The sequence below is a fragment of the Ailuropoda melanoleuca genome, chromosome 1 (assembly GCF_002007445.2).
Source record: "Ailuropoda melanoleuca isolate Jingjing chromosome 1, ASM200744v2, whole genome shotgun sequence".
Classification (NCBI taxonomy): Eukaryota; Metazoa; Chordata; class Mammalia; order Carnivora; family Ursidae; genus Ailuropoda; species Ailuropoda melanoleuca.
In genome coordinates, this window is record NC_048218.1 from 130027345 (window position 1) to 130047762 (window position 20418).

Sequence of the window (20418 nt, forward strand, 5' to 3'; positions counted from 1 at the left end):
TAGTCCATACTTCTGAACTAAAGACACCCATGGAAGGAGATGAGGACTGCCCCAAATATGTTAGTGGACTGGGTTCCGTGTTTGCTCCTCCCATTTTGAAAAAGACAAATTCACTTTTAAAAATATGTTTTATAGACAGGCCTTTAGTACAAAGTGTGTGTGTGTCTGCGTGCATGCATGTGAGTGCATTTGTGTGTAAGGTGTGTTCATGTCTAGGTTTTTATGTGGTAGGGAGAAATGTTGGGAAGTGGGCAAGGAAAATACATTTCCCTTCTTTTTAAGCACACTTGTTTCTTCAAAATCCTTCCCTCATTTCGGAGAAAAGTCATTTATTTCTAAGTAAGACATTTTCACAAAAGCAAACACATCTATGGCTAAGTAGTAAGGGGCCATCTCTAAGCCATTATAGGGAGTCAAATTACCATTTCTATATCACACCATCATTGGTCTCAAATACTGGCTAATTTTGTAGAGAACTGTGTTTCCCAGCTTTCCTGAGCTTGTACGAAGCATTTCATTACAGGATGATTTTTTTTTTTTTTAGGTTGAACTAGCATTAATGGCATGTCACTTTAATACACTTTGGCAGATGGAGTCTCTTATAGTTAACAGCATTTTTATCTGATACTCTGAAGTGATTCTGAAAAAAATGTGGGTAGTAGTTAGTCTTAAACATCACATGAAGATACAGTGCAGTATTTTTCAATAGTGGCTCTCCCTGCCTTGTAATTTGGGTACTTCTTCAGGATACCTTACAAAGGGGATATTTTTAATGCATTTGGGAGACGACAGACCGAGTGGCTTTTCCACTTCCCTTAAATTATATATTTTTAACCTCAACAATTACCTTTGAAGATGGGATTAAACATTGGACAGGAAACCGTGTACAAAATGGGATCATTGAGGGATTTTTCACAATCTACATACCACTTTTCCTCAAGTTTGAGGATGTGATTTCCTTTTACTTCAACTGCTAAAGTGGATTTAAACATCAGTTTTCTGTATCTAATGTGGTGCACAAATGACAGGAAGGTAAGAGGCTAATGATACGATCTTATATCCTGATACTAGTTTCTTAAACAGAGACACACACACATATATGCTGCCTTTGCAAAGAAATTTTTTCCCCCTAGTTGGGGAATGGAACAAATATTTTCTAGGAATGCTGAATCATAATAGTTTACTACTGTATGTATTTTTATGGATAAAGTTAATGTGATGATCATTTAAAAGTGAGAGATCAAGTGGAGTAGTCAGTAGCTATTCAAGTTCAATCAATGTCGGATTTTAAAATCTGGATAAAAACCTTAAAAATTGGTTTATTCAAACACTTCCCTGATGTTAAACTATATAATGAATCTATCAAGAGGACTGGAACAAACCAGAAGTGAAATTTCATTGAACTCTGCTATACTAGTTTAAATTCATAACAGAATGGCTTTGAAGACGTGATAGGCTGACTTAAAATTAATTAGAAATTTCCGTGTTTTTTTTGTAAGTTTAACCTTTGCCAAACTGACAAAAGCTGCAGGTTAAATAATAACATCTTATCTTCCTGGGGAAACATTCTTTTCACATGAAAAATGCCTCACTTCGACAGGAAAAGCTGCTGACATTATGGCACACCATTGCAAAGTTATTCTCATTATCTCGTAACATTTCCTGATTGTCTACTTTGTCAGGGACTGCACTAGAACTTTCACACATACACCTTATTTAATGCTAATGAGCCTCTGTGGCTACAGATTTTTAAATCCACTTCACAGACAGAGAAACAAAGGTTCAGGGAAGGTAACTTGCCCAAGGTTACACAGCTAGTGTGTGAGAGTGAAAGAGCTGGCATTCAACCCAGATATACCTGATTCCCAAGTCCAAATTTCTTATGCTCTGAAACCAGAGGCATACTAAACCTAACACTTGGCTTTTTATTCTGAGTTGCTTTATTTCACTCCCTTGGAGAATAATCAGAGATCTTTTTCTCAGAGCCTTTGCCAATAGTTTGGAAATAGAGACATTTATCTCCTGTTGAAGATAGTAATCACAACCTTAAATCCCTTTGTGTTGAATGCCTTGTACTTAGTAGGTATTATATTAAATTGCAGGTGCACAGAGATGAAAGAGAACATTGTGATTGAAGAGGCATGGATAGTATCACTGGAAACATTTTTTTCCTTATAAACTTGAATTCTCCATTCAGATCCCTTTTGAATCAAATATTCTCCATTCAAATCTGAATATTTTTCCAGGGGGAGCTAAGATGGCAGCGTAGTAAGAGGACCTTAGGCTCATCTGTCCCTAGAACACAACTAGGCAACTGTCAAATCGTTCTCAATACCCCAGAAATCAACCTGAAAAATTTTCCTAAATAAAGTCGTAAAATTCCTGATTTACATAATCTACATAGGAATATAATGAATATAATGAATATAATCTACATATGTCTTAGAAGCTATACTTAAGAATTGGGTTAATAAAACTGCTATCAAAAATGGGGCATTTTCTTTTTTCTTTTAATTTATTTTAGAGGGAGAGTATGAACGGTGGGGAGGGGCAGTGGGACAGGGAGACAGTGAATAGGTCAAGCAGACTCCCCACTGAGTGGGGAGCCTGATGTGGGGCTTGATCCCAGGACCTCGAGATCATGAGCTGAGCTGAAACCAAGAGCCAGCTGACTGAGTCAGCCAGGTGCCCCACAGGTGGAGGATTTTCATATATATCATGCCACACTCTATCCTCCATTTCATTTTTTTTCATTACTCTATGTTTTCCCAGTCAGGGTATAAACCCCTTATCAGTTTCTTGGGTATACATAAGTGTATCCTCAAGGGTGATCCAAATCAAGCCTAATTTTAAGACATAGCCTCCTTTGGTTCATCTTTTCTTTGTTTCCTTCTCCTCTCTCCTCCCCTACTTTTATATTGCCATCTAGATCAAAACAATGTTTTCAGTACTGCACAAACACTGATGTTTCACCAACTGAAATTTTATTAGTGGGGTAAGAAACTTTTATTATCAAACACATTCCCTTGCTGTATTTTCTCTAAAAATAGTAACAGACGTGAAACAATAACAAATGCATTGAATTTAAAAAGTCCTCCTACAAAGCCAATTCCTAATCTTAGTCTTTAACTGATAGTAAAATCTATTTTCACCTGGGAAATACTACATCAGAAGAATAATCAGAGATTAAAGTCAATGATGTTTGATTACAAGAAGCATAACCTTTTGAACAAGGTAAACAAGGTCCAGGTAAATATTTTAGAGTCTATTGGGCAATTCAATATGTGTTTGGATGTTAAAGTTTCAATAGCAGTTGTCACATAGGTTCAGCAACAATAATCAGAGATTACTGACTACATTTTACATAATTTCAAAAATAAATGTTAGTTCTCTCTCTCTCTTTTTTCCTTATAAAGTAATCTCTGCACCGAATGTGGGGCTTGAACTCATGATCAAGAGTTTCATGCTTTACCAACTTAGCCAGCCAGGTGCCAATAAATGTCAGTTCTTAAAAGTATATAAACTGACATTTTATATTATATAAATTCTATATTATATCAATTTATATTATAGTCATTAAAATCCTCAGGATGGTTACGTCATTTTCCAGAAGACCTTCTCTCCCTTTTATATCATCTTTCCAAAAAGAAGATTAAAGGCAATGACTGGAGAGATCTCACTGATGATGAACAGTGGGAACTTCTCATTCAAGACTCCATTCTTTCACAGTTTTACTATTTTTTCTGTTTATACATTGGTAATCTACATAAAAAGTTATTGTCCATGACCTCCATAGTGGTTGTTTCCTAAACAATATTCCCCCAAATTTTATTAGCCATGTGAATTATGTGAATTTGCCATCATATTATCTTTCATATGTTTAGAAACCATTTTTAAGAGAGGTTTTATTATAAATAGTGTTTGGGATATCATGATTGTGAGTCGCATACTGTTTTGTTTAAAACATATTACTTTCTCTCTGGGGATTGCATTGGAGTCTTGCACAGGCAGAAGAAAAAAGAATATGAAAAAAATTCAATATATCTACTGTTTTGTGATACAAATTACAGAGAGTAAACACACACCACATTTTGTGACTGGTGGGGATATGCCGAGCTTAGAATAAGAAATCTGGAGTTGCTTCATACCAAACAATTGCTTTTACTTTTCTTTCCAGTAAATTTCCCAAGTTTTCTGTCTACTCTTTAATAAATAAAAGTTTTTAATTTTTTTTTTGAAATGGCAATTAGTGATTTACTTAAAACTTAAGGAAATACAGAAATGGCAACACGAGAGGAAACAGATTATACGTGTGTCTTCCAGAGAATTTAAAAAGCAAATTTAGCCTGGACAATGATTTAGGAAACCGTGTATAGCCATGACATTTTTCACAGATGTGATTTTCAGTTTCAAAAGCCTGATTTTAAAAATCTATTCTTTAAGATGACATAGCGTTCCCTGCCATTCAGGAAGATGGTAGTAAACAAATAGATTCTTGTTGTCGTTTTGTTTTTTGCCAAAGCAATAGCAGTCTCTTTTATGTCACTAACTAAACTGACTCCCAAACAAAGAAGGAATTTAATGGGATTCCCAAAGCATGTCAATACAGATTAACCCTATGGAAGCTCTACTTTATGGAACATTTTGCCTCTGGAATAGTGACTAACACACAAATACTACTTGTAATATGAAAGTTTACTTTTATTTCAGTCAATGTTTGTTGATACAGAGGAGACAGTATGGGATAATGGCAATGGCTTTGCAAGGTGATAGAACCATGAGACCCTAAGAATGTTAATTTGTCCAAGGTGCCCCAGAATCTCATCTATGAAATTGGGTATATCAAATGCTCAGAAGATGATTATGATATAATATGTATAATGTAGGCACCATAGCAAAATGATTGAGAGCAAGGACCCTGGAGAAAGGCTGAGTCCCATGAAAGTATGAATCTTGTCAGTTTTGCTAAATACTGCATTTCTAGGGTTTAAAATAGTGCCTAGCACATGGTATATGCCCTGTAAAGATGTGTTGAGTAAATGGAGTCAAAGCACCCTGGCTTTGTGAATTCTTGATTATATGACCATGGGCAAGTTACTTACCTCTACAAGCCTCGGCTTCCTAAAGTGAGAAGTAAGCGAGCACAGTTTAAATGCTTAATGTATTAGCTACTATCGTTCAGGTAACCTGAACTCAATATGTCGTAACTATTATTACTAATTTGAGTTTACAATTAATAAGCTGTGTATTTTAAAAGACATTATTGATGAGTTATGAATTAAGGAAACTACTGGTTTTAAACAATATTATGCACTTCAAAGTCTTATGAAAACTGCTAAACAGAAGACATTATTAATGCTTTAAAGCATGTTTAGGAGAGAGCATTCACACACAATTTAAAATTCCATTGTTTAAAAATGCTTTCTCAGATATTCACTTTTTCTCATTAAATATCACTGTGAATGATAAAAGGAATCTGCTTTTACACATTCATCAAAGGAAGCAGTTCTGAAAAGTGTGGGAAATATAGTTGACCCCTATGTTCAGTACCAAAAACAATAAAAAAAACCCTCATCTTCTAAAGGCAGAACTTGTTAAGTACTGAGACATATCAAGTATTTTGCAATATTGAATAAACCAATAAATATTTTAAAATATTACTGCACAGAAGACAAAAAAAATGAAATCACTTATCTTAATTCAAAACCCACAGTATATATTTCTTTAAAAAAAAGGTATATTTGAACTAACATTTCAGCAAGGTAGAATTTCCCTCTTCTATTCAAAAATGTATATATATAAATAAATAGATATTTATATTCATATATTTAAATTTTATACACAGAACCACAGAGTCCTTCTTCTTTGTTTTACTTGTTTTCTGTTTTATCACAATCTTTGTTTCACAGGAGGCACAATTCAGTGAAGTGTAATGAGGGGTGCTGCCTACCTACCAGAGGAGACTTTCATTACTTGAAGTGACTCTCACAATATTTGTACCAGAGGGAAGTTCTCACTGATGCCAGCTCTCCTTACCTCACACATCTATCTTCCCTTCCATCTGTTTTATCTTTCTCTTAATTTTCTCTACTCACCTTTTTGTCTTCTTTCTTTACCTTGACTTTGCTTCAGGACTGCATACTTTTACATTATAAATAGTACTTGTTTTCTAAGTTTCTTGACTAGAAATTCCTGGGCCCATCATGGCTTAGTCCCTAAGAAAGTCCTTATTGCCCCATCAGGATCCCTCTCTGGTCAAGCTCCTGCTCTATCAGACTGTTTCCAAGGAAGGGCCTTTTATATTCACAGAAGAATTCATTGTTATCATTAATAACAAAAGTACTCACAGGTCAATGACAGTGGGTTGAAGTGCTGATTGTGTCCAACTGTAATTAGGAAGGAAGGGGCATTCCAGAGGAAAAGAATGAAAGCAGTCAGGAGAAAATCAGTGAAAACGGAGGGAAAAGTAAGGCAGAGTGAAATGCAGGAAGAGAGAAAGGAAACCATGGTGCACGTGGTCATGGTGTGGAAATTAGGCACAAGATGAAGAGACACTGATCCCTCCCTAATCTGATATTTGAGCTCATCGCACTGAGTCTTGAGATTCAAAGGTGACAGTTTCAAGAAAGGAAAGATGAGGCTCGGACTGGTGCTGGATGAAGGTAGGGTGGAGAGGGCCTCCATTTCACAGGGTGTTTGCACCTGCCTTCTGTAAGAACCTCTTTCCCGTCACACTCCCACTTTATTTAGCCTTAACTCAAGGCTTCATTTTCCTAAACTCTGGGTAAGTCTCCCCCCACATCAGCCTTCTTGCCAATATGATACTGTCTCCTCTTTTGTATCTTAATTTTCCACCTCAACCTATCTCTGCTCTTTTGCTCATTCATTCTTCCCTGAAGTAATAGGAAGAAGATAAACAAACAAAACCCTCTGCCTGTCTTTCAAAAGCACTAATGATCTAGCAAAATGGAAACAGGGCATTAATTTCACAGGATTCACCAACAAATACCTATTCTCTAGTAGGGTCAGAGGATCTTCTCACTATCCCTGATAAACCCAGGGACTGGGTTCCTATACCTGGAATGCGGTGTCTACACATGGTCAAGTCTCTGTGACCCCGCCTTCCCTATGATGCCTTCTTTTATTACTTAAGGCTGTGCTAAGTATATCGTTCTCTGAAGAGTATCACAAAACTCAGAAATTAGTTATTTACTGATTGTTTATAATTATATGTCTCTCTTCCACGACTTGATCTATAAACCTCAACAATAAATTTGAGAACAGGCACAAAAATCTTATGAAACTTTGAATTCTGACACTGATGACTCACTAATAGATTCATTTTGATAGGTTCTCCCAAGTCCTGACAGAGCCTTATCATTGACTATATACCATGAGCACAATTTCTGTCTTTTAAGGTCCCTTTTCTTCACAGTTCCAAAATCTGACACTATTTAAAAGAGAAAAGATTATTTTGTAATCACAAAGATTTGTATAATTGCATTACTGGAAACCTTGTAAGGAAACCGTTCTTTGATCAACTTGTCATGCTGGTTTTCTATTATTTCCACATACCCTTACTCCTTCTGTATTATATAATAAAAATGTGTATATTATCGGTCTCCTTCTGAGTATCAATTTTCCTGAACATCAGCATGTGAACTCACATCTATCATTTATATTTTGAGTGGCCCCATACTGTGTTTATCAATAACAAAGTTGTGTTTTTAGATTTAAATACTTTTGAGCATTTGAAAAATTCCATAGGATTTCTTCTTTTCTAATTAGTTGATAAAAGATGTCTTTGGATCATTGATTATAGCAATTAAAAATAATGCAAGAGATTCTTATTCATTTTTTAAATTTACAAGATCTGTTAAAAGGTGAGTGGTACAGATTCATTTTCTGCAAAACATTGCATTTCTCATCCCATGCTGGAGTCAAGCAGAGCAGCAAGTAATTACCTCATTATATATTCCCTTGGCCACATGTATCAAAGTCCCCACCTTCACATGAGAATTAAATATTAGCATGTGGTAACATTTCAATTTCACAACTGAGCTCCGCCTATGGAGATCTAAGTCACAAACTTTCCAGGTTGGGGAAGGAAACCCAGTTTTAATATTCTTTCTTGAATAATCAGAGTTTACATATTTTTATCTACTGTCAGCACTGAAAACTTCAGATTCTATTAATTTTCATGTTTGAGTCTTATTGGAAGGAATAAGTGTTGAGGGAATAAGTACTGTTCATTTACAATATTTTTAGTTTTTATTCTTCCTAGTTAATATTTTGATTGTCTTATATACATCAACAATTTAATTTTGTGCTGAGATCTCCAATTTAGGACTTTGTTTTTTTAAAAAAAGTGGTTCTACTCCTAGAAGATAAAGAAAAGGAAAGATAGACAGTATTAGTTATAAAATATATTAAAATTTCTTTTTTTGGAAAAAAAGTCCAAAGGCAAGAAAGGATTAGAATGAGTCAGTATCACCAGGGAGTTCAAGATTTGCATTTCAGTCTCCTTGGCAAGTCATAAAAATGGTAAGCAAAAAAAAAAGAATGAAATTAATGAGTGTGATGTATAGTTATACAACACAAAACTAAATAATTTTATTGACATCTGACCTCTGCGTGAAATACTTAAAATGTTGTCTTTTGTGACAAGTATTTTGCTCTAAATAGCTGCATCACTGAACATGATGGTAGACGTTTCCAGCAATCTTAGTTAAAAGACGACATTATCTGATTTGGATTACACAGGGGTCTTGAAAGAGTAGAGTAAGCATTTCCCATGATAGGTAGATTATTTCTAACTCAATAGTAGCATCACATAGAGATATTTGCCTTTTTAGTCATGACTGTAACAAATTTTACAGTGCAATTGTTTAATTCATTCTTTGATTTACAGCTGTAATCTACAGCGTAATCTAATTGCATTAAGGCACTGTCCATTATTCTCTCACAAAGGAGGAAGCTAATACCAGAAACGATAAAACTCAGTATTTTATTTTGACCACACCTCTATGTGCTATATCACATATATACTGTTATGATCTTTGTGTCAATATGCAAAGAAATATGTGAAACTCACTCAATGAAGTAGACTTCACCCTTCTCTGTATAGGCCATTTCCCAGTTATCAGGCAATGGGTCTGACTCCTCATTGTCTTCAGGTTTAGTTGGTTTTGCATCATCTATCTGCTCCTTCAGCTCCTCGGGCTGACTGTACACTGGTGCAGGATAAGGCTGGGAGGGTGTCTCCCCTGAGGCACCTGTACTCTTGTCTTCATGTTCACTGGATTCTACAAGAGAACAAGAGCATGTGGTTAGTCACTCTAGCCACAGGAACTTCTCAATGAGTGTGGAGTACGATGCGCCAGGGAATAGGTCTATGAAGGCTAATAGGAAAAGCATAATTGCAAAAAGCTCTGAAAATCATCTCTAGGCCTAGTTGAGTTCCCCCTTCACTCATCATTCTTGCTATCCATCATCTAATTATTGCTGATTACTGAATGAGAGGACCATTTCACAACACAGGTGTGGTAGGCAGAATAACGACTCCCTAAAGATGTCCATGTCCTACTTCCTGGAACATGTGAATGTTACCTTACATGGTGAAAGAGAATTTTCAGGTCTGATTAAATTAAGGACCTTGAGATTGGGAGATTATCTTCAATTATTCAGAGGGCCCACTGTAATGACAAGGGTCCTTAAAAATGTAATAGGAAGGCAGAAGAGGAGGGTCAGAGGGAGATGTGACAGTAAAGAATGGCCAAAGAGAGGCAATGTTGCTGGTTTTGAAGATAGAAGAAGGGGATCAACCAATCACAAGCCAAGAAATGAGGGTGGCCTCTAGAAGCTGGCAAGGCAAGGGTATGGATTCTCTTCTAGAGCCTTTAGAAAGGAACACAGTCTAGTGTACACTTTGAATTTAGCCCAGCCAGTTCCATGTCAGACTTCTAACCTACAAAACTGTAAGACAGTAAATTTTCATTGTTTAAGCCATTACGTTTGTGGTAATTTGTTATAGCAACAATAGAAAACTAATACAATAGAGTAAAACTGTAAAAAGGTACATATCTTAAGAGTAATGGTTACAGGCTTGGAGGACAGACCCAAGAGTCACAACATGTAAACAGCATGAGCTCCAGAATGAGGAAAGAACACATAGAAAAGAAATAATAACTCAACAACAACAAAAATAGAAGAAAATTTACCTAAGATGAAGAAACACTTGAGTTTGCAGACTGAAATGGTTCACTGAATCTGACGCCAGATTAATGAAGCATATAGACTCCTAAACACACCTAGGTGAAATTTCCAAACTCCAATGTTAAAAAGCAACTTTAGAGGCTCCTGCATTGAAGAAATATGATTACTTGCAAAGAAAAGAGGAACAGAAGAAGAACATGAGCTCTTTCATCTGTGATACTCTAAGCTTGAAGACAATAAGGTAACATCTGTAGTAACTTGAGAAAAAAAAAAAGGACAGCAACTCAAGAACTTAACTCTACTAAAATATTATCCCTCTATCTGGGCAAAAGAAAGTCACTTTAAACAACAGAAGTTCTGAATATATACTATCCATGCATCCTACTTGAGGACAACATTTGAGGAATTACTCTAACCATTTCACAGTGATTGAATCAGAGCAGATAAAATAGGGAGATAAAAGAAGAAAGTAAAAATTAAGAAGAGGTAAATCCTGCATGATATACCTAAACGTCAATAGAGGATGATTACATTTCTGGAAATGTATAATATGTGTTAAAGACAAATTCTTGAAAGACAAGAAAACATTATACGGAAAATCTAATACCAGCATGGGTTTTAAACTGTTATCTTGGTTAAGCTCAGGTTCTAGAGGGTGGAGAAAAGGCAGGGAAATAAAGACATTTTAAAGGCCTAATACGGGGACACCTGGGTGGCTCAGGGTCCTGGGATCAAGCCCCACATCAGGCTCCTCCGCTGGAAGCCTGCTTCTTCCTCTCCCACTCCCCCTGCCTATGTTCCCTCTCTCGCTGGCTGTCTCTCTGTCAAAAAAATAAATAAAATCTTTAAAAAAAATAAAATAAAATGAAGGCCTAGTAGGAGTATAACAGGGTGTGGGTAAACAAGATAATTTTAAGGCTACCTTTTCATGGGATTAGATTATTGGGCAAGTATTTTGGTCAAGCTGTAGATGTAATTGTATGATAGGGATATTTTTGAAATATCCTCTAATGTACATTCTCTCTGAGCAATTCAGAATTTCTTTCTGTTCCCATTTAGCTTTTCTGCCACTAAACATAGACCATGAGTCTTATTTGTTGTCAAAGAGTAGAGTGGGTGCCATTTAGAAAAAGAAACATTTTTGGGGTAAATAAAAAGAAAGATATAATGCAGAGTAAGTTCCTGCAAGGTAAGATGGTATGACTGGGAGAGAAATTCTAAGGGGAAATGTTCACCACTATCTTTAGGTTTGGGTCTGGAGTATGATATGGTTGTGGTAAGAAAAGGGAAACCAAAGAAAAGGTGAAGGGAGCCAAAAGGAAAGGAGACCTATGAATTACTTTAGTTTACAACTTTGGGGAAATGTTTCCTGCACAGTAGCCTCAAATCTCCACTGGAGGGTCAGAACACATAGACTGTGAGTAAGGGGCGCCTGGTGGCTCAGTAAGTTAAGCATCCGACTCTTGGTTTCAGCTCAGGTCATGATCTCAGAGTCATGAGATCGAGCTGTGGGTTGGACTCTGTGCTCAGTGTGGAGTCTGCTTGAGATTCTCTCCTTCTCCCTCTGCCCCTCCCCCGACTCATGCTCTCTATCTAAAATAAATAAATAAAATCTTTTTTAAAAATTGGCAAATACCACTTCCAAGACTCCCCTGTGCTACGGATGTCATCCAAAATTCCAAGTACGCCTCAGTGGGAGACTTGGAAAGTTACTAAGAGTAGAGAACCATCAGACCTGCAGTGGGTCACTACGGCTTCCTCACAGCAGAAGGGTGTGTAGAGATAGCTTAACCCAGAAACTGGAAGGAGAGTCCTACTGACAGATGCCAGTGTGAAGACAGGACAGCCAACTTAAAAATATGAAATTCTGCAATCATTTGGAAACATAATCAATAGCTACTAACATTAAAAATGTAAATATACAAATGCACATATTCTTTGACTCAGTAATCCCACGTTGAGACTGCATCCTCTACAAATAAAGGTGGTGTGGTATAAGAATACATATATAACAATATACCCTGAAGCATTTATAGTAAGAAAGCCCTGAAAATGGTTTGAATACCTATCAATGAGAATATGATTAAGAAAATTGTGGTTATCTTTACCACGGAACACTATAGTTTAAAAACAATGAATTAATTGTGTATCTATTGAGCTGGAAAAGATGCTCATCATTACTATTCAAAGAGTAATCCAAGTTGCAGAGAACATATATCATTAATCTTATTTTTAAAAAATAAGCAAATACCGAGTTCCCTTAGATATGCGCCTATAATTTTGTATATAATATATGAGCATGAAAAAAGGATGGAAGATGTACAATAGATTGTCAACTTTGATTACTTAAGGATAGTAAATTTAGATGGGTGGAAGAAGTTTTCTTTATGTAACTTTGCATTCATTAGCTATCTATTATTTTTATAATTTTAAAAATCAATAATGGTAATTTTCAATGAGTTAATTAAAGTAGAATGCCAAAAATAAGAGAATGCCAAATCTGTCTCAATCAATTGCATATATCGATGTTTTCTCTATATGCAACAATCTCTGAGGGCCATATTAAGGTACTTTAGGAATTAGGAAGCACAAGAATACATTACAAGCTTTCACTGTTTTGCCCTTAAAAAGAACACTTTGTTAAAAGCATAGGACCCCTTATTGATGTAGTCTTCCAGTTGATTCCTCATACAGAATTGACCTTTGTAAATGTGTAGGAAAGAAGCAGCAAAAAAGGTACCATTGCTCCCTTTAGATTCTCATTGCTGTACCTGATTACATGTAATTACCAATGCACAAAATAACACTGTTCTCAGGTATTTCCAAATATCACGTTGCATTTGAAAAGTTAAAATGCAAGGTCATGTTCAGAAATACTCATTCATTCAATATTCATTTAATCAATATTTATTAAGCACTCAATTGTTGTCAGGGACTAAGGACAGAAAAATGAATGAGAGAGGCATGATCCCTGCTCTTGTGAACCTCAAAATACGTCAGGATGTGCAGTCTTTAACAAGTTTAAGTGTGATGAATGCTTTCCTAGTGAAATCTGGGAATATCATGCATATGCATTCACTTAATTTTATATCGAGTCAACGACAGCCCTTTTTTCCAATGTGCTGTCAACCTGGAACTTGAAAAAGAAGTCAAGAAACTTTTTTCAGAGGAAGGTAATGGAGAAAAAAATAAACAAGGACTGAATTAGGCAATGCCTTAGAAGGCATGCTCAGAATTTGGGACTAAAAACAATGAGAAGGCACTGATATATCTTCATCAAGGAGAGGACACGATTAGATTTTCATTATCCACAAAGATCCCCTTAACTGTTCTGGGGGTTTGAGAATGGCAAGAGTAGATATTTAGAGGTTGGTGGGAAGTTATTTGTGTGTTCTAGACAAGAGATGATGGTGGCATGGGCATGGAAGAAGTGGACTGAAAAAATATTTAGACATCATGGTAAACCTGGTGGGTGGCAAAGCTATTCACTGAGATGGGAAATATGAGAGAAGGAGCAGGACTTTGCGGGGGGGTGTTGGGGAGAGTATGGGTATAGTTTTGGGCACACTGAGACAGAGTTCCATGCCAAACTCACAATGGAAATGTCATGTCAGAGAGTTCTTGGCTGGAGAGAATCAATTTGAGAGACAACAGTATATGGCCAGACTGCATTATAATTAAGCCAGAGGAGTGAATGAAATTGCCTAGACAGAGAGTGCAGTGAGTAGAAACTAGGATTCCTACAGCAGCTGTCTGAGGAATTCCTACATTTAACAGTCAGTGAAAGAATGATCAGGAAGGAGCAGTCAGGGAAGTAATAGGAAAACCAGTCGATCCTCATGCCATTAAAGCCAAGCAAAGCGCCTCTTACTACCTCTGGCCAAAGCTTCTAAATAGTCCAGCAAGATAAAGGCATAAAATCTACTGAAATTAAGGACATGGAGGTCACCGGTGACATTAGCTACCGGTTATGGTAGTAGTTATAGTGGAATGGTGGGTGTGGAAACCAGGTTGGAATGGATTAAAGAATGAATGAAAAGAAAATATATAATACTCTGACAGAAAATTCATTCAAGAAGCTTAGTTATGAACAAATACACTTTTTTCTTTGACTAAAGTCTACAGTCTTTGGAGATGTCTGTAGTTATATATTGATGTGCCAGAGATTATGGTACCAAGTTCTCTCAGTTTGTTTAACATTTGTTCATTCATTCACTCATTTGTTGATTCATTCATTCATTCATTCATTTCTTTATTCTTATTTAATGGATCAATCATTACGTTAGCAAACATGAATTTAATACCTACAATATGCAAGATACTTGACAAGAGCTTAAAGGGGGAGAGAAAAAGAATTTCATCAGGTTGTTGTGAACTGGGTTGATAGGAAGTAATAAGTAGCACCTGCTTTCTCTATCTGAACAAAATAAGAGAAAAAAAATGAGTAAGGCAAATAGACAACCATAACATTCCCACAGTCACTATTTGTAAAGGCTAATCTAGGGATGCAGTTTATGGTGAGAGCCAAGGGCTTCTGGTAAGACCCAGAATCACACCAAGATACCCACAGGCAGCACGGAACCAGGACAGGCTTCCCATGCAGGGGCAGAACCTATTCTCAGAAGAGGAATGTAGAACACTAAGAGGAAGGAAAAGAGGAGTTGAGCTAAGCAGGCCCAGATATCCTTCTAAGATGCATCAGTCAGGTAAGTCACTCCACCTTTTCTTTTTTTTTCTTTTTTTTTTTTTAAAGATTTTATTTATTTATTTGACAGAGATAGAGACAGCCAGCGAGAGAGGGAACACAAGCAGGGGGAGTGGGAGAGGAAGAAGCAGGCTCACAGCAGAGGAGCCTGATGTGGGGCTCGATCCCATAACACCGGGATCACGCCCTGAGCTGAAGGCAGACGCTTAACCGCTGTGCCACCCAGGCGCCCCCACTCCACCTTTTCTGAGCAGAGTAACTGAAGGTGCCAGTGGAGTGCAAATTAAGTATTTTCTTTGACATGCAAGACAACATGGTGGGTAGAGAGGAAGTGTCTCCTCCCAACTCTAGGTAACTCTATAGAGTATATCGTAATGATTTATTAAATGATACTTGATGACACAAAAGCGTTATACATAAATTTCTAGGATGGCTATAGAGCACATGGAAATGAGGATATCTAAGGGAGCTGTCGGAGGAATTCCAACATTGAGCACCCAGCTGGAGAAGGAACTGGCATTGTGTTTCCTCTATTACTAGGACAGTGGTATTAATTTATTAAATATTTGTTGAGATCCTACTAAGTGCCAGGCACTTGGCTAGGCAGTGGGGCAGTCAAGGAGAATGTGGTCCAAATGGTATGTATCAGTTTGCTAGAGCTGTCATAACAAATACCACAAACTGGATCGCTTATATGATAGAAATGTATTGTCTCACAGTTCTGGAGACTAGACATCCTAGATTAAGGGTTTGACAGGGCCAGGATCCCTCTGGATCTATTCCAGACCTCTCTGTTAGCTTCTGGTAGCTACTTGGTTTGTGATAGCATAACTCTAATCTTCATACAGCATTCTTACTGTGTACATGTCTGTGTCCCAATTTCACCTTTTTATAAGGACACCAGTCATACTGGATCAGGGGCCTACCCTACTCCAGTATGACTTCATCTTAACTAATTACATCTACAATGACCCTATTTCCAACTAAGTTTGCATTCTGAGATTCTAGTGGTTTGGACTTCAAAATATAAACCGCATGAGGGGGAGCACAATTCAACTAATTACATAGTATATTAGGCATGTTCAGCTTATAATTCATTGAGCATTCATGCTATATCATAATAGTTTCCCTGATTAATAAGGAAAATAGACGATAACTTTGCTATATTTTGGATAATATGATTATGCCTTTCTTCTCTATGAAGCTCATTATTATTTTTAATCAGATACATTGGGTATTGTATAAGTAACTGAGAGTATACCCATTAAGAACACATTTTTTTAACGGACTATTTTTAGAGCAATTTTAAATTTACAGCAAAATTAAGAGAAAGAGATTTCCCCATAGACTCCTTGCTCACCCCCATGCATAGTCTTTGCATTATCATCCAAAGACCATAGATTAAATTAGGATTCACTCCGGGTGATATATTTTATGGGTTTGGACAAATATATAATGACATGAATCCACCATTATTATATCATACAAAGTTTCACTGCCCTAAAAATATTCCATGCTCTGCCTATTCATCTTGCCCTACCCTCTAACTCCTGGCAACCACAGTGATGTTTTTACTGTCTCCATAGTTTTGCCTTATCCAGAATGTCATATGGTATAGACATTTTCAGATTGGCTTCTTTCACTTCAATATACATTTAAATCTATCCAATGTATTTTAAAGGCTTATAGTTCCTTTCTTCTTAGCACTGAAAAATATTCCATTATGTGGATGTACCACCCAAAATGATTTTAGTAATAAAAGGATGGGAAAGAACAGATCTTACATGCCAACCAAGGGTGCACGTGTCAGCACTCGTCCCCTCTCATGGATTTCAGCTTTAGATGAGTATGGGTGCAAATGTGCCTTCACACAAATCTCATTTGTGAAAGATCTATAATTTGAGAAGACCTATTTAAATTTTGACTAAGAGGGAGCCAAATAATCCATGCATATGTTTTAGTTTTCTAGCAGTGTGAAGCTATTTCTTGATTAGAAGTAGTCATGTAGAATTGCCCTTTTTGACTTCCAAGACCTATTTTTCAGCAAGACTTTATTATTAAATCTAAACATGAATTTTTTGGATATGTAAATGTAATTTTTTCTTCCTAAGTTGCTTGCTGCTGAAGTGAACAGACTTTATCAAACACTGGCATTTTTTGAGCATTCCATTTTGCATTTCTAGGTCACTTAGATGTCCTGCAAACAAGAGCGAGGCATGTTTTGTTTTGTTTCACTAACAACAGAATCAAAGAATATTTCAATAAAGAAGAATCACCTCTTTTTAAAGAATGGCAATGATGAAAAAACTTTCTCTTTGACTAGAACTGTTGAATTTCCTAGAAACTCTACAGCAACACTGAGACACAAAACAGACGTTGACAATGTACATTCTTAGAAGTGAGGACCTACAAAAAACACATTTTATGTACACTTTTACTGTTGTGAAGAATTAAGAAATATATTTTTCTTCCTCTTTCCTACCCTAATCATGTTTTGTTGGATTTAGCAAATGCTCTTCTTCTTTACATAAGAAATTCAGAAGAACTCAAAGATCTGTATACATAGTAGAGGGACTGAAATCCATTTAATTGGAAGAGAATTAAATGTATGCATTTTTTGCACTCAACCCAGCTCAAATAAATCCAATAGCTCTGGCCGAGTCTAAGGTTTTGATATAGAACAATATGTATGGTAGCCATTTCATTTGCTTACATGTTTATCGCCCTAGCAGTATCTAAAAGATTGCCTTTCAGACACAGGACTAAGAATAAATCATAGTGCTGTGGCTTTGAATGTTCCCACTCAGTTTTATTGAAGAATAGTCAGAAACCAAGATAAAACCATTTTAAGAAGAATGCCTATTTTATACCTTATCCATGTTTTCACTTGACATGGTCTATGCATATAGTTAATGTTGAGCTTTCTGTAATTGCCATCCTTCGAAATGAGGGAAAATAATGTTTTTAAACTAGACAGAAAATTGTTGATTTCTTGAACAGTCATAAAATTTGATTTTCCAAAATTTGTTTTACCCTGTGAGAGCTCTGTGATTTATATTTCTAATGGCTATGTGACAAATTTTAATAAATCTAGCAATTTTTTTCTCCTGTATTCATATTATTTCTTTGGAAATAAGCACGGCTAGAGAACATTTAACAGGAAAAAAATGAGGAACATATTTGTACCTACTAAGAAAAGAGAACAGGAATAATTTGAGATAAGTTTTTCTTTTGCTTTTTGTTTAGTGATTCTCAGGTAACAGCAAACACATTCTACAATACGCAGAACATAAATGCTAAGGCTGGTGTCAGACTGCCTGGGTTTGAATCTGTTCTTTGTAGTGTGACATTGAGCAAGGTATTTAAACACTTAATTTCCTTAACTATATGACAGGAATAATAACATCATCTACCTATAAGCATTAGATGTGACATGCACAGAAATTGCTCAGAGAAGTAAACTATTAAAACGTAGTAGGTGTTCAGTAAATGTCATATATTATTATCGGTGAATTCTATTACTTAAAATACTAAATAAATTGCATAGTTAAATCAGTCAAGCAATCTAAATGGTCTCTCTTGACAGAAACAAGAAGTGTGGTCTAGCCTGTATAATTTTAAAGATATTAGATGTTTTTAAAAAAAATGCAATTACTAAAAAAAAGAGAGAGAGAGAGATACACACGAAGCTAATTTCCTTTTTAAAAAGTGTTCACATAAATTGAGTTTTTCTTCCACCATTGAGACATGTTGTGGGGTTAAGTGATTTAAAGGAGGAAAAATAATCGTCAGATAATAATCCACACTTTTTTTTTTTTCAAGTTCTGTATTATTTCCTACAGAGTTTTGCATTTGATTTTGCGGGGCATGCGGGGCTGCTACTGAGCTATCAACTTGGCAACACTTTGGCACCACTGAGGGTACAGACTTAAAGAAGAATCAGAGACTTGGCTTCCCAATTTTATATTAGCCCAAGGCTTAGTCTCATATATTCCCTTGGTTTTCTAGCCTGTTTATAACCGGTTACTCCCCACTTCAGTTTCTGCCATTTGTGATAGGGACCATGGCAGCAGATGGGGTGGGGCTTGAAGATATCTCTTGCTTTCTTGCCAACTCAGTAACCTCATCAAAAAGTGTGTTTGTTATACCGATCCAAGGTCTTACTGTATTTTTGCAGGGGCGGGGGCTGCCAGAGGATGATCTTCACTTCACTTCTAGAAGCTGAAGTTCTTAGTTAAAATTTGAACCACAGGGTCTTGTACATGAATGAACATTTCAGTGCTGATTTTTAAACAAGAGAAAAATATTGTTGCAATTGATTTCCATTATGGCCATACTACAGATTGTATCCCATAGCAAAAAGTGGAGGGCATTCCATCTTCAGAAAGGAAGCATTCATGCAGTGGTCACCAGCATTCTATGTAGCCAGTTGATTAAAAGAAGTCCAGATGATAGCATTTTGCTCACAGAGTGCTTTCACCAAGTTTCCAAAACTTTCTAAAATAAAAAGAGGAATTATAATATGGGTGCTAAAATGTTTGACACTGCATGATTAGTGAATTTTGGCTCATCATTTAAAAAACTAATCACTTTTTTTGATGTACTAAACTATGCACATGGACGAAATCCAAAAGTACAAAGGAAAAATATGGTGCTGAGTAGGTTTCCCTCCTGTTTCTACTTCCAGTGCTGCAGCAATCCAGTTAGCAAAGATGATTACTTCTCTGCTTCTTCAGAGATATTTCTATATACACTGACTACTGACTTTTAGGTAGTGTGTTTTTTTTTTTTTAACTTAGTTCTGCTTAAGTGCTTTTAAGTTCTAAAAAAAAAATGCATTACATAAGTTTTTTGTTGTTGTTGTTTTAACTTAAATTCCCGTTCGTTAACATACAGTATAATGTTAGTTTCAAGTATACAATATAGTGATTCAACACAACCATATAACACCTGGTGCTCATCACAACAAGTGCACTGCTTAATCCCTTTAATACCCCTTAATGGGGTATTTCACCCATACCACACCCACCTTCCCTCTGGTAACCATCAGTTTGTTCTCTATAGTTCAAAGTTTGTTTCCTGGTTTGCTCCCTCTCTTTTTTCTTCCCCCGTTGCTTGTTTGTTTTGTTTCTTAAATTCCACATATGAGTGAAATTATATGGTATTTGTCTTTCTCTGACTGACTTATTTTGCTTAGCATAATATTCTCTATCTCCATCCATGTCATTGCAAATGGCAAGCTTTCACTCTTTTATGGCTGAGGAATACTCCATTGCATATGTATACCACATCTTTCTTATACAATCATCAGTCGATGGACACTTGGGCTGTTTCCATAATTTGCCTATTGTAGATACTGTTGCTATATACGTCAGGGTGCATGTGTCCCTTTGAATTATTGTTTTTGTATTCTTTTGGTAAATTACTAGTAGTGCAATTGCTGGATCATAGGGTAGTTCTATTTGTTACTTTTTGAGGAACCTCCATACTGTCTTCCA

At 36.2% G+C, this 20418-nt stretch overlaps 1 protein-coding gene across 1 annotated transcript in view; it reads right to left on the minus strand.

Moving 5' to 3' along the window:
- The window catches only part of MAGI2 (membrane associated guanylate kinase, WW and PDZ domain containing 2), a 1281842-nt gene that overhangs the window by 445873 nt on the left and 815551 nt on the right, over window positions 1–20418 (minus strand). Inside the window, exon 9 of the mRNA XM_034641709.1 lies at window positions 9095–9305. Within this exon, the coding sequence (XP_034497600.1) occupies window positions 9095–9305 (211 nt within the window). The remainder of the gene's footprint in view (window positions 1–9094; window positions 9306–20418) is intronic.